The following is a 15,646-nucleotide window of genomic DNA, read 5'->3' on the forward strand; positions in this document are numbered from 1 at the left end:
CAGAGATTAGTGTAGGGCTTGGCAATGAGTATTCAAAGAGAACCACTGTAAATTTTTGGAAGATAAAGTGGTGAGTTACTAGATGCTCTCTTTCCTTCAAGGAAGTAAGGGGCTCTTACTACCTCATGAGATCAACAGGAAGACCAAGACTTCTCACTTATTCTTGGGGTCATTGTTAGCAGGAGGGGAGAGGGGATATGGAAAAGGCATTATCTAAGTGACACTTGATGGATAAGTTAAAGCCATCCCAGTGGTGATGCATGGTAAGGGAGAACTAGCAAAGAGGTTAGTGGAGAGCTGGGGCCCTCAGCATTGGGAACACAATGTCAAGTGCTGGGTGGGACAGAAGGCAGAAACATAGGCGGTTCTTTGTGGCAGAATGTGGATAGAAGAGGACTGAGGTATGTGGGATTGTGGCTGCAGAGTCCAGCAAGGACCAGATCTTAAGGGTTGTGTTCAAAGCTTAGTACCTTGAACTTTACCTTGAGGATGACAGGGACCTAGAGTCAGTACACACACTACTACTGGTCTCCCTTTCAAGAAGGTACTTGATATGTATTAAGTGTGGGGGGCACTTTCTTAAGTCTGTTTTGTGCTGCTATAAAAGAATACCCAAGACTGAGTAATTCATAATGAACAAAAACTTATTTGGCTCTGGGATTCAGGAAGTTCGAAGTACAAAATAGGGGCTCAGCATCTGGTGAGGGCCTTTAAGCCCTCGTGATGTAAACACTTCCATCAGTCCCACTTCCCAACACTTTAACATTGGGAAGTACGTTTCCAACACATTCTTTTGGGGGGCGGGGTGTATTCAAATCATAACAAGAGACAAAAGAAATTATTTAGAGAAGGTGCAGAGAGTTCACTGTACTCTTATACCACATGAATGTGGCCCATGTGAACCTGGACCTTCTTTTATTTGATTTCTTCTTCCCTTCTTTTTTTTGTCTCATTCACCTCCACTTTAAAGACACCCATTTTTATGTTTTACACATGGCCTTAAATATGCATGTATCCTTGTAAAACATATAGTACTGGTTTTATGTATGTTTTAAATTTACCTACATAGTACTTTGCTATAAATAATTTCCTGCATCTATTTTTCCCCCCTTTGCTATATATAAAGCATTCATATTGTATAGGTGCATCTAGTTTGTGGCCGGTACTAATTTTTCAATTAAAAACTAATTTTTCAATTTTAACCTCCATTTCATGATCACGATTTCTTAAACATAATTTTTTCAAACTACTGCATAGTCCATATTGAAACATTATTTATAGTAAGTTTGAGATAATCTTAATATTGTACACTAGAGAATGGCTAACTTTAGATTAGTAGGGTGAGATCACATGCCTCCGTTAATAATGACAGTGCTGGATACAATGCAAAACATTTTTATGACAATGTTAAGTGAGAAAAGCAGACGAAATTGTCTTTATACTGTGAAAACAACCACATAAAAATACATTCTCAAACAGCCAACGGCTGGAAAGGATGAGAGAAAAATGAAACCAGCTACACATGGTGGAGTGAGGGAACCACGGGTAGCATTTCTCCCTTAGCTGTTTTAGTAATCACCATGGGGATTTGGGTTTAATACTACAGTGTCAGGGAAGGTCACAGCAGTACTAATCTGCTGTCTGTTCCAGAATCTGCATTAGGATGCCGTTCCTTTCCACTGGTGTCCTGCAAGTCAATTTGAGCTGCGTTTGTCAGCCTGTGAGAAACAAGCTTAAAGTTAAAAATATTTTCAAATGACTCAGTTAGATCCAAGTATCTTCAGGATTAAACAAGAAAAGCAAAATACATAAGAGTTATGCATATTATTCTCCCATTTGTGCAAAAAATAAACATGAACTTGTATTGGCAAGAGAAAATTCTGGAAAAACAAGGAAATGTTGGAGATCTGCAAGTGGGGCACACAAATATTTACTGCTTTCTAAAAACCCTGTGTCGGGTACTAATTTTTCAATTAAAAGTTTAACCCCCATTTCATGGTCACGACTTCTTAAACATAATTTTTTCATAAAAAGTCATTTTTAACTCTGTACAAAGAGTTCTTTAAAATAAAAAAAATCATATTTTGAGCCCCAAACTCTGCATTTTTTTTTTTTTTTTTTTTTTTTTTTGTGGTGCTGGGGATTGAATCCAGGGCCTTGTGCATGGCACTTTTTTTTTTTTTTTTTTTTAAGTGATGAGTGCAAGCCCGATTTGAGGGCTGTGGGGTGCATTATAAACCACCACGCACACAACATTCTGACTTTAATTCCAAAGCAGACCGAACTGATGTCAAGACACGTTCAACCAAGACTTAGAGGCCAAGTCCTGTGGGTTACAACAAGATTCGGATGTGTCAACTGTTGTCCTTAGAGAGCTGTTGCTCTAGGAGTCTCCCGGTCCCCAAAATGCGGCGGGCGTCGTCATTTGTCCTCCAGGCCCAACATTGCAGGGACCCTGGCAGCTGCACCACCTCGCAAGAGCGCCCTGACAGTCGGGCTGTGCGACTCCGCCCGCCGCCACAGCGTCCCCGGGTCGCCGCCCTCTCCGCCGCGTCACTTGTCCCTGGGGGGCGCGGCGAGCACCTACCACTGGTGGAGAAGCGCAGGGGAGAGGCGAGCGTCTCTTCCCCGGCCTCGCGCCGCCGATCCGGGCGCCTCGGCCTGGCGCTAAATTTAAAAACGAAGCGCGAGCGAGCGCAGTTTGGTCCCGGAAACGAAACCGAATTCTACCCGTGGGTCGTCTCCTGGGCTCGGCCAGTCCCTTAGCGCGCCGCGCCACCCGGAGTCGACCCTCCTCCCGCCATTTCCGGCGGGGCGCGGGGGCTGGGGCCTGTGGCTACGGGTTTGTGGCCGCGCGCGCGTCCCGGAGGAGGCGGGCGCCATGGCTACGCGCGTGGACTGCGGGGACGGGGCTCGCGCCCGGCAGCACGTATTCCTGGTTCCAGGTAAATGAGGCCGCCCGGCGCGGCAGCGGGCGGGGAGGGCGCGGGGACGCGCTCCTACTGCGGAACGACGGCCCGCTGTGCGCAAACTCCGCGCGCCAACTCCCGCGGCTCCCAACCCTGCCCAGGGGGCCGGAAGGACTTCTCCCTGACACCCCGCATCGCGTCTTGGTCACGTGTTATAGCCAGCCGCGGTTTTCAAACGCGGGAGTGACCAGGGACCCGCTCTGATCCTCCTGGATCCAGTGAGCTGGCGGGAGCTGACCCGGCCTGCAGAGGGCCAGTGGGTTCCAAGTCACTGTGCCTGCGGTACCCTGGAGGTTCCTGCACGTGACCCCAGTTGAGCAGCTGGAATAGCATCTTCCATCCTAGTGCATCGGAGACAGGGATCCAGTACGCCCCGAGTGGCCTCAGATACTGCTGTTTTTACTGGGCCTCTTACCTCGAACTGGCCTGGCATGGCCGAGCAAGAGGGAAGCTGGTTGGGGGTAATGGTTAGGCCAAGGATGGTCATAGCTCTGCAGGATAATGACCACAGTAGTCCCAGAGCCAGGTCCTTAGTCCTCTCTGTGCACGGTGACCAGACATCCAGGGTATGCAGGGAAGTGGGTGGAGGAGGGATGGAAGGGTGGATAGTCGGTGCCACAGGAAGAGGGACCCTTTAAGCGGCAGAGTAAATGCTGCATACAAATGCCACATACGTATGATAGTATAACTTTGGAAAGAAGGAAAGTCCCCTGTTCATTATATTTAATGTCGAGATTTAGACTAGCAAATGCATTGTATTTTTGCAGTAAGTATACACTGATATGACACAGTTACCCACTAATCTAGATTTTTTCTAAAATTACATGGCAGTATGTCAATATATTTTGCATATATGCTTAATTCTCCCACCCCTTTGTAAATAGTTATAATGTACATGCAGTAAAATATAGGGATTTTAACTGTAATTCACCCAACCTTTCATCTGTTGTGCCCCAAGTTAAGAAGTAGAACTTCTCTAGGTGCCTCCTCTAGATATCCACAGTTGTCTCTGTGCTGACCTCTCTCACCAGAGATTAGTTTTGCCTATTTGGATACTAGCGTACCCTTCCGTTTTTTGGCTTCTTTCACTCACCATTGTATCTATCAGATGTGCCTGTGTTGTGGGTACCAGTGCATTAGTTCTTTGGTTGGTTGGTTGTTTTTTTTCATTGCTGTTTCTGGTTCATGGTATAAATACCCATGCTATTTGTCTCCTTTACTGAGGATGACATTTGGTTTGTTTCCAGTTTGTAACTTGTATAAGTTGTACTTCTAACACTATATTTGTAAGGCCCTTGGTGGACATGGAGACTCATTTTTCTAGGGTATATACTTTGGAGTGGAATGGCTGGATCTAGGTACTTGCATATTTATTTGGCTTTAGTAGTCACTGCCAAATGGTTTTCCAAAGTGGTTATACCGATCTGCACTCCCACCAGCAGAGCACCAAAGTTACTGCTGCAAAATTCAGGATTTTAACTGAGTCTAGCAAAGGGTTAGATGTATATACATGCTTTTCATTTAAAAAAAGAAAGACAAAAAATCCTACTTTCATTTCACTTTTGTCACATCAGTACAATTAGATGTTTAGGATAAGAACTCTAATCTTTCAGAATCAAGTGCATTGTTATTAGTATGACACATGCAATTGCTGATAATAATTCGAATTTCTTATTTTGTTGTCTGTTTACTGAGTATTGACATTTTCATTCTTACAGTGTATTTGTGCCTTCATTATATTGGACACCCCCCCCCCATAATTAAATATTGAATGTATCCCTGAAGGTTGAAGATTTAAAATATCTACTGGTGAAGAATTTTGTCTCAGTTCCTGTTCAAAGATAAGATGTACTGTCACCTTTTAAGCACTGGGGAAGCTGAGCAACCGTTAGGGAACTGATGGTGCTGTGTGGTCAGGTGGGAGGAGAGGAGGAAGGCCTGGTTTCTGGAGCACTTAAAACTTGAGCTCCCTCCCTTCCTTCTTCCAGCTGGCCTTTAGTGCCACCTTCAGGCGCTGAGGGTACAAACAGTTTGATAGCTACAACTTGCCACAGTGGTTCTCAAATTTGGGGGCATCAGTCACCTGGGGGCCAGGCCTCACCTCCAGAAGTGCTGGGGCCTGAGAATGTGCATTTCTAATAATTTCCCAGGTGCTATGGCTGGTGGTCCAGGGATCCCCGCTGAGAACCACTTCAGTGAGGTCCAGCCCTTGGGAGCTAGATGGAGATATAGGAGTTCGAGCCTCAAGCTTAGAGCTGGTTTTGCAATGGGCCAGAGTTTACATAGTCATCAAGTATGCAGAAGTTCAGTGTACCAGGCCTGTCTTCATGCTGTTTGTTTTTTCCAGGAGATGGGGGACAGTGCAGTTAGTTATGCATCCAGGAGCAGGAAACTGTATACCCTTTGCTGAATGAGCATCTTAGCTACAGTGAGGTTAGACCCTTAATAAGGTCTTATGAAAATTTTCAAAAATTTTGGTAGAGACTGTGTGTATTCAGTTGTAGAAAACTTCTGGGATCTGGAGAACCTTTATGTATTGAACAGTGAGCACATTATCTACCAGAACAACAGAACTTTTAAGGAATTTGTCCATGAGGCAATATAAAGCCACCTAACCTTGTGATGACACATGTCCAACAGTTAGTTTGTATTTTCTGAGTTGACTATTGTACTGTTATATCATGAAGGAGATATTAAAAGTTGGACCTACGTTTGTTAGGTCCCTAGACTGCTGGCTGCACCTTATAGAAGAGCAGCCTGGAAGATACTCTCTGTCAGTAAACCTTTGCTTGAACTCAGAGCTGTGTCTCTCATGGATATCTGGGCCAGCTACCCTAACATCGTTGGCCTCTAATTTGCAGTTTTGGTGGGCAAAACTCAAATATCCCAGATAAAAGCTGGAACTTGGGAGGGATACTTGTAAGATATTCAGACTTAGCACCTGCATTTTAATAGGCAGGTGGAGACAGAACTGCTTCTCATTTCAGCAAAGGTAAGCACTTCTTTTAGTTCAAGGTGTTCTTAATGTTTCTCTACAATTATCTAGGCACACTAGGTTATTGGCAGTTGTAGTTTCTCTAAGAGAACGTTAACATCTCTGCTTTTAAGAACGTGTTAGAAGTTTTGCCCCTCTCTGCTTCCCTCAGAGTTTTATATTTTTAGTGTTTTTCTTTAGCCCAAGTTTTGTACACTCGTCAGTTCTATTAAGCTGGAATGGCCCAGGGGTGAGGATCAACTGGGAACACACTGGCTGAGTGGGACAGACAAGTTTATTATTGCTATTGTGGCTGAATCATTAACAGGATTCACCTCCCATTAAGTATTAAAACATTTGGAAAAACCCAATGTTTTTATGAGGAAAAATGGGAAGAACAGAAATTATTTCAAGACAATTTTTAAAAGCCCAGAATTTGGGCTGGGGATATAGCTCAGTTGGTAGAGTGCTTGCCTCACATGCACAAGGCCTTGGGTTCAATCCCCAGCACCACCACCAAAAAGAAAAAAAGCTAGAACTCATCTGGGTCTACTTAGCCTGATTAAAATTTCTACATGAGTCCCCTGAGTAAAAGGTTTCCAGGCCAAAATGGACTTCAGATCGAATCTTCACTTACAGTATTACTTTTCATAATGCTAAAGGACTTTCCCCCTTTATTTCATGAAAATAAATGTTAAAAGTTATTTTAGGAAAGGTTGTATGGGTCATTTCTCTACAAGTGAGGACTAGTTTCTTGTGGGTGGAAGATGGGTAAGTCTTTGAGAGAAAAGAATCCCAAGCCTGCCTACCTTAGACATTTCAAGTACAATAAGAGCTTTTTAATTGGGCATCACGATAACACAAATAGCAGTATCAGAGTTGCCTCTCCAAATGGAAAGCAAGAACAGAAGTGAAAGTATTGTGTGAACTCACCCTTTAGAGCTGTGCCCTCTTCAAAGATTAAAAAATAAATCAACTTTAAAAGCAAAGGTTAATTTCTTATGTAATGATGGTTGAAATTTATACTAACGCTGCTGTCTCTGATGGTCAGTCTTGTAGCTTTTGGTAAGCCCTGGAGAGACACATGTCTTGTTAGGGATGAGGGGAGAAAGAAAGTAAAAGTTTGTATGACAACAGGTAAACTACCATAAACCTCCTTGACTTTTCTATGATATTACAAAACAAAAAAAAACTTTTTCTCCTCTATTGCCTAAGGGTGGGCATATGTTAGAAAAGTTGAATCAGGTTTTTTGCCCTTTGTCAAAACTGTTTGCATATATGCGTGCATGTATATATGTTTGTGTTTAGAAATATGCCTTGTGGGCCGGAAGTTGCCCTTCCCTTGGCAGAGGTAGGAACCTGGCTAGTGCCAGTGCCGACTTCAGACAGCCCCTGGCTTCTTGGAAGATATGTCATTTACTCTGTATGGGTGTTTGGGTTTTCCAGTATGGAGTGTGTTTAACATTTTCCACAGGGATTCTAAGTCTGCCTTTGCCTTTAAAAAAAACATTTTTTGATAGGGCTCATCTGACCTAACTCAGATGGCCAGTGGATCTGCTCCCCTGGCTATGAGCATGTTCTGAAATGGATGGACTAAATCAGTTGCCAGTTGGTGTAATCAGGCTGTTCCTGGAACCTGATCGTGTCTTCTTAGTATTGTTCCAAAAGACCTGGCAGAAGAACTCATGGTTCCCACATATTTATCCTCCATGAGGAAAAAATTTATTAAGAAAAGTAGGGCTGGGGATGTGGCTCAAGTGGTAGCGCGCTCGCCTGGCATGCGTGCGGCCCGGGTTCGATCCTCAGCACCACATACCAACTAAGATGTTGTGTCCGCCGAGAACTAAAAAATAAATATTAAAATTCTCTCTCTCTCTTAAAAAAAAAAGAAAAGAAAAGTAAGTAGTGGGACTTCAGGAGTTCTCCCACATCCTCTGAGCTTTAACTGTGATGTTAAAAGCAAACAACTCTGGTGCTGGGATGTAGCTCAGTGATAGAGCATTTAGCTAGTATGCTGGTGGCTCTGGGTTCCATCCCAGAAAAAAAGCACAAAAACAACTTAATGCTTTCTAAAGCCTGGCTATAATAAAAGACACCTACAAACTAAATTTGTGCTATTTGGTAGCTCTATGTCCTTGAACTAATTGCTTCCTTATTGTGAAGTGTCTATTCCTCATTACTGCAGTGGGGAGACCAGAACCAGTCTAATGCAGTAGTTGTCTGTGGCTCAATTTACACCCATGTCCTCTCCAACTGAACTGGGCCTGGGATACAGTAGGTATTTGATAGGTATTTTCTGGAAGAAGGTCTCTCCTTCTATTTCTTCCTGCAGTATCTTTGCTTACACTGACCTTCCCCCCCCCCCCTGCTTTCCACTTCTATCCAAATTCTACCCATTCTTTAAGGCTTGGTTCAACTTCAGTTTCCACAGAGCCAAGCCATTTGCTGGACCCCACCTTCTCTCTGAATACCCACGGTGTTCTGTCTCCACGGAGCCCTGCCTGCTCTTCTTCACTTTCTCTGCCTGTCAAATTTCTGCTTCCTTTAAACCCAGCTCAAGGGTCACCTCCACCAGAAGCCTTCCCACTGGGCCTGTCTTCCTGTTAGTGTACAGGTTAGTGCTACCTCTGGTCACCTAACATCATCATGATTATCCATTGTCATTTTGTTTAAATATGTATTGAACACCTAACACATGCCAGGAGCCGCGGAGGGTCCAGGCGCGTTCTCTCTGAGCAGCCAGAAGCTTCTCAGTGGTGGGCCCTTTGGCCTTCAGCTTCAGACCACAGTCATTCCTGGTGCCTGTAAAGAGCAGAGCATGCCACTTAAAACTTCTGGACTTTTGTTCAGAACCTCCTTTGTGATTTTCTCTTCTAGGGATGACTTTGTTAAGTGGAATGGGCCACTGATGAAAAGTCACGTAAGGGACTCAGATCTGTATGTCCTGGTGCCTCTTTCATTATCTTCCCCTGAAACCGCTAGGCTGGAGTCTGGCCGAGTGCCTCCCACCAGAGCGAACACCATGAGGGCCCAAGTTTGCCAGGGCTCTGCAGTGATTGTCAGATTTACCTTGTTTTTAAACTTTTTGTTGTTGTTCTTTAAATATCAGTTTTTGTCTCATTAACTCTAATTTAGACATTTTTATTTGCCTACTATTTTTTAATTAACTTTTAAAAAATTAGAATGGTAGTACCCAGGATGGAAATTTTAGTAATGCAAAGAAAAATAAAGAAGGAAATAATTTGTCAATCTGCCACCCAGAAATAAAATACCAGTTATTTGTATGGAGATGTTTATTTCCATTTTTTTTGTGTGTTATTTGTATTACAAAAGGGATTTCAGTGTTTTAATTTTTTAAAATTTTTCTATTTTGGCCTTTCTTTCATTTTTTACTCTATTTACCTACAACAATACTAAAACACTCAGTGGAGTTGGGATTCTAGAATAGTGCTATATGGCACTGTTTACTTCTACATAGAATTAGAGAAAGCAGTTGCACTGATTTAATGAAGAACTGAGGGGTTGAATATTTTTCTGTTAATGACCTGTCCCTAAGGTCCCAGCTACTTGGGAAGCTACGGTGGGAGGATCACTTGAGCCCAGGAGTTTGAAACTAGCCTAGGTAACATAGTGAGACCCCTGTCTCAACAACAACAGCAACAGCAACACACACACACACACACACACATACACACACAATATTAAAAAGAAAAAGAAAAACTTGTAATATGAACAAAGCTGACAAAGAGAATTTGTATATCATACTTTGAATATTGAAGAGGAATGAGTTTATGTTCACACAGTAGATGATATACATTTGGAATATATTATCTTTAAAAATGGATAAAGATTGAAAATACAAATGGGTGCAGGAGAGATGAAGATAAACTCAGAGCCCTAATGGATACAATGGCAAACTACGATGTTTTCAAAGCCACCAAAATGGGTTGAATTTTTGAGGACAGCCTCCTGCATACCTTGCTCTGTGCACTGGGCATAAGCTGGAGGACTGTTTGGATAGTGCCCGAATCTGTCTTATATGAACTTCGTACTGTTTCTCCCTGTGGGGTCAGTGCATCTGGGTTGCATATGGCAAAGCCTGACTTGAACTCCTCCAGGAGTTCCTGAGCAGGTTCCCATTTTCCTAGGAAAGGCCAGCTGTGTGCTGGGGCAGGGCAATGGAGTGTGGAACATGTGAGGACATCTGGAAACAGGGTGTCATGGCAGCAGGAGGCCCTGGGTTTCTGCCTGATTGGTAACTTCCTCTGCTCAAACTAGCTTCCTCCACAGAGTGGAAAACAGGCTGCACCCTGTACCCAGGCCTCAGGTCTCCTGATGTGAAACTTTTCAAGACAGCCTTTTGACTGGGCCCCCTGTGATCCAGACATCCCCATCCTCCACCCGCTGTTGAATGTGGCTAGGAGGGTAGATTCCACCACGGGCACAAGGTGGGAGAGGAAGACAAAGGGGACTTGAGAGTGAGGTGCTTTTCTGGAAGAAAAGGATGGAAGGACAGCTCAAGAACTAGCTGCTGCCTTCCTTACCAGTGGGACTCAGAAGCCTTAGCCAGCATTTGGAACATCTCAGTTGTTGGCCCTCTCTCTGACGGGCGTATGCCTACATAGATGGCAGAGGTTTATTTGTATAGAGAATGGTTATGGTGAATTGGAATCTGACTGCAGCTTTTACAGTTATCCCTTGGTATTCAAGGGTGATTGGTTCTGGGACCTCCAAGATAACCAAAATCTGAAAGTGTTCAAATCCCTTTATATAGAATGGTGTAGTATTTGCATATAACCTAGGCAGTCTCCTTTACCTAAAATACCTAATATAATGTAGATACTATGTAAATAATCAATGTATTGCTTAGGGAATAATGACAAGGAAAGAAGTCTCTGTTCAGTATAGATTTTTCCATCAGAATATTTTTGATCCAGTGTTAGTAGAGTCCATAATGTGGAATCTGTGGATATGGAGAGCTGATTTTACTTGCCTTCATTTCCCCAAGGTTTATGTAATTTTTAGGAAACATCTCTTGTCTTTGGATCTTATATCTCTTATAACTCTGTGGTACACTTTCGTGTATGTTATTATAGTTGACCCTCACAGTGACCTTGGGTAGCAGTTCAGGCAAGCTTTATGTCACTGTTTTATATTATACATCAGGAACAAAGACTCAGAAGTCAAAGTGTCTGTCCAGGAGGCAGTAGGATTTCAGTGACACATCAGCTCTCTCAGGTTCTGTAGGACTCCTGCTTTACTCCATGGGCCATCCTACTGCCTGCAAGGTGGCATCCCAGCACCATGGCAGAGTTTGGGGACACGGAAGGGCTGAGGCTCCCTTTGCTCTGGGTTTGATGACCTGGGCTCAGGCACACCTCCTCTTCTGGAGCTGGCCCTTGCTGCTGTCAGATACCCCAATCAGGTCTGTTCTTTCTGCCTCTCCAGAATTTTCCTCCTTCTTAGATATTTCAAGCCCCATCTCTGTAAGTTGTTGGCATTTGTTGTTCTGAGCTAATTGTGAAACTGAATTTTATCACCAGCTTTTTCTCCAGTGCATTCTCCAGGCCATTCCTAGAACCTGGCTGTCAATAGGGGGTAGCCCTGAAAGATTGGAGGTTTTGTTTTTCATGGTCTTGGTGAAGGCCAACTTTTACTTTTTTTTCCCTAAAGCTTCAAAAGAAAGTTATATTTTGAGGAACCTATCATTTGGAAATCATTTTCCTAGTGTCTGCCTCTGTCCCCCACCTCCACCTTCTTTCTCTCTCTTCCTCCTCCCTCTCCCTCCCTCCTTCTGGATTTGCCTCTGTAGCCTTTGAAGAAATAGAGCCTCAAAGCTCAGAAAATGACCCATATCTCTTTGATGGTGGTGCTAACATCTTGGAAAGGGAAAGGCATACACTTATTACTGAAATTAGCATTCCTAGAATCTGTAAAGAATTTGAAAAGTGGGCTGATTTGTCTTGCATGCATTATCTTTGTGTGCTAGCGAAGTGTTTCCAAGGAAGGCTCTCTGGCAACCAGGCAGGAGAGAACCAGGGGGTCTGAATATGTTCCAGTGGTTAAACTTGAGCCATTTAGGACTCATATTACAAGAGCATGGGAGTGATAATCTCATTTTTTTTTTTTTATATTGGATCTTCTTTAAAAAGCTGAATAGACCTGATACGGTATCTAAAAAATGGAGCCAATGGTGCTTTGGTGTCTCTCCTTTCTTCTCCGTGTAACATAGGTGTGGGTTTCTCAGAGCTTATCTCTTATGTGCCAAAAATGAGACAGGATCTTGAACAAATGTCCATTGCTTCCAAGTCATAAAAGCACTTGGCAAAAAGGTGATTCTCTCTCTCCAGTCTCGTGTCTTTGAACTTTAAATAATACGAAGAAACTTGTCTTAAACAAGAGAGGGATAAAAAAGAGCTTCCAAGTTTTAAAAACTGGTTGATGAATGGCTTCATATCAACTGTGCAGCAGCCCATGCTGTATGGTCTGTAGGTGAGAAAGAATGGACTGTTTGGGCTTGTGAGAAACTACGCGACTAACTTTTCAAAATGACAGAGTGATTGGAGCAGGATGATAAATAGGTGGAAGTCTGCTGCCAGTTAATGGTAACGAGTGGGGCGTAACTGGATCTTTCCAAAGTCCATGAGAAGAAAATACTGTGAAATCCGTTAGGTATAAGGAACCAGAGTGGCAGGCTTGAGATGATTATGGAATTTGAAATGGCTAGCAAGACTGATATGTGCTTCTGATCTGTCTAAATTTTTATTTCTTTCCTTTTTTAGCAAAAAATACTTCTTAAGCTATTTATTAAGCTTGAGGGTGTACATCATCTTAAATAAGGAGAGTCAAAAGGCCAAAGCTTACTCTTAAAAATAGTGTGAATTCTCATTTTTTTCAGTACAATTTGAAGGAAGTGTTTCACAAGAATAAATATTTCTACATAAGAAAAGTTTGATTCTATAAGTATCAAGATTTGCTTGTATTATTTCTTATTGAACTTTTTATAAAACTGAACACATTATAGTTTTCAAGCACATTTCATGTGCAAAGAGCTATTGGGTACTTAACTATACATTTTCTTGTATTTTGTTTTGTTTTGTTTTGTTTTTTTACACACACACAATGTACATTGTTCTGGCTTTTTAAGCAAGATATGCTGATTCTAGTTTAAACTTTTCTAGGAAGGCTAATTGTTAGACCTTTAGGAACTCTTTGCTTGGAATTTGTATTTAACTTTTGGTCTTCAATTCCCTACCTGTTCTTTACTTTTTCATATAGTTGAGGGAAGGGAAACTGATTCTTAATGAATAATCATTCCATGTTCTAGGCACTTTCACATACATTTCATTTCAATCTAACAAAAACCTATATACTAATTATGATTGTGCCCGTTTTATAATTGAAACAACTGAGGCACAACAAATGTTGAGTATCTTGCCTGTGGTCTCACTGCTGTGTAAGAAGAGGTGCTGGGGGGTTTGGAAATGGCTCTGTCTGATCCATGGATCATTTTGTGCTAAGATTGTTGAAGAAATAGTTGCCAGTTAAAAACAGGTTTATAGATTATGGCCCTCTTGATTGATAGTCCCTCTTTCTTACTTTTCTGATTCTCTCTCATAACTTTAAAAAACAGGATTTTTTCTTCCTAAGTAATTTAGCAGTTACTCATCTGTGCTAGGTGCAGGTGAGAGAAAAGACATTAAAAAAAAAAAAAAGAATGCAGCTTCACCTGGTGAGTGAGGACTAGCCCATATTTAATATTTAAATGAAAACTCTTTAACTTTGATAGAACCTTTGACCTGTAGTCACAAATAATTTTGCACGGCTAAAAATACCAGGTACAAACTAAGGACTTAAATCAAAGGTCTTATAGTAGTACAGTTCTTTTTTTTCATACTAAGCCTTTAAAATGCAGTGAGAGTAAACCAACACCTCCATAAAAGCAATGAAAATCCTGACAAGGAGAGTTCAAAATCAACTTTTTTAGAACTCTTAAAATTAGCCAAAGACTTCCAACAGTCTAACGAGTGTTTACTCAAGAAAAGCTGCTGAAACTCATTAGGAACAGCAAGCAGGGTTTGTGGCATTGTTACTTGAACTACTCCCATTTTTCTCTGCTCAGTTCTATAGTAGCCTGGAACTGAGCAGAGAAAAGTAGCAGTCTTGCAAACATGGTACTTGTAAAAGCTAGCAATCTTTTTTTTTTTAAATTTTTTTATTTGTTATTAGTTGTCAGTGGATCTTTTTATTTATTTATATGCAATGCTGAGAATGAAAGCTTCACACATGCTAGGCAAGTGCTCAACCCCAAAGCTAGCAATCTTTCAGCTGTTGGACAGGATAGACCTGGTTTGAAGCTCTTCAAAAAGTCCCATTCCTGGAGCATTGTCCCTATTTGACCTGTCTCACAGTTCCCTAGAAAAGTCCCATTTGCAGGGCACAATTATTTGGCCTGACTTGGAGTTCAGAGTCTGTTCTTTGGGAAAAGCCCTATCCCTAGGACATTTGTCAGAAACAATCAGTGGCAATTATATAACATTGTAGCTTCTGATGGGACTGTAACAGTTGAGCAAATAATAACCTGGCCAAAAACTTAAAGAGAGAATATAGGGAATAAGATGTTCATAAGGGGCTTGGAAATCTCTGCCACATTCCTAGGGACTTAGAAGGCTACACCTGTATGTAGGGCTGTAGGTATCTGAGTGGGAATTGAATTTCCAGAACTGTCACATTTACTGTATCTGATTCAACATGTCCAGTTTAAAAACTCTATGAGACACACACACAAAGAGGAAAATATGGTCTATAAACAGAGGGGTAAAGTAGTCAATAGAAACTTTCCCTGAAGGGCCTGAGATGTTGGATTTATTCTATAAAGATTTTAATCAGCCAGGCACTGTCGCACATGCCTGTAATCCCAGTGACTTGGGAGGCGGAGGCAGGAAGATTGGGAGTTCAAAGCCAGCCTCAGCAAAAGTGAGGCATTAAGCAACTCAGTGAGACCTTGTCTCTAAATAAACTACACAATAGGGCTGGGGTGTGACTCAGTGGTTGAGTGCCCTTGAGTTCAATCCCTGGTACCACCCCCCCCCAAAAAAAAAGACTTTAATTAGGTATTATAAATATATTCAAAGAACTAAAGCAAACCATGTCTAAAGAATGAAAGTATGATAATGGAATTTTACCAAATAGAGGATGTTAAAAGAGAAAGATTATAAAAGAATATGTCAATTCTGGAGTTGAAAAGTATAGTAACTAAAATGAAAAACTCACCAGTGCTTTCAGTAGCAGATTTGAGCTGGTAGAGAAAGGAATCAGAAAACTTGGACATAATTGAAATTATCCAGACTAAAGAATGGGGGTGGGTTGGGGGGAAGCATAACCGCATTATCCTAGGGACTTATAGGACACTATCAAGCATACCAGTATATGCTTAATGGAACCTGAGGTGAGTGGGGGGAATATTTGAAAAATTTATGACCAAACACTTTCCAAATTTGATTTAAAAAATCACTTGCTATCTAAATAGGATAAACTCAAGGAGCTCTAGGCCTACATGCATCATAGTGGGACTGTCAAAAGAGACAAAAGAAGAAAATGACTCATCAAGTTGAAGCTATCCTCAAACTAAGAGCTGACTTCTCATTGAAAACCAGAGTCGAGAAGTAAGTAGGGTGACATACTCAAGATGCTGAAAGGAAAA

General features: G+C 42.0%; 1 protein-coding gene and 1 long non-coding RNA gene across 2 annotated transcripts in view; one reads left to right on the top strand and one right to left on the bottom strand.

The window, feature by feature from the left end:
* Nucleotides 1–1,407: 1,407 nt before the first annotated feature.
* On the bottom strand, nucleotides 1,408–2,709 carry LOC144365159 (uncharacterized). Its single transcript, XR_013423397.1, has 2 exons — nucleotides 2,588–2,709; nucleotides 1,408–1,718 (listed from the first exon to the last, which is right to left on the bottom strand). It is a non-coding gene; the product is annotated as an uncharacterized LOC144365159 (long non-coding RNA).
* Rnaseh2b (ribonuclease H2 subunit B) overlaps nucleotides 2,604–15,646 on the top strand; it is a 66,740-nt gene continuing 53,697 nt past the window's right edge. The window contains 1 exon segment of the mRNA XM_078016053.1: nucleotides 2,604–2,945. Within this exon segment, the coding sequence (XP_077872179.1) occupies nucleotides 2,882–2,945 (64 nt within the window). The 5' untranslated portion in view covers nucleotides 2,604–2,881.

Source organism: Ictidomys tridecemlineatus, chromosome 6 (genome assembly GCF_052094955.1).
Source record: "Ictidomys tridecemlineatus isolate mIctTri1 chromosome 6, mIctTri1.hap1, whole genome shotgun sequence".
In the NCBI taxonomy this organism is placed as follows: Eukaryota; Metazoa; Chordata; class Mammalia; order Rodentia; family Sciuridae; genus Ictidomys; species Ictidomys tridecemlineatus.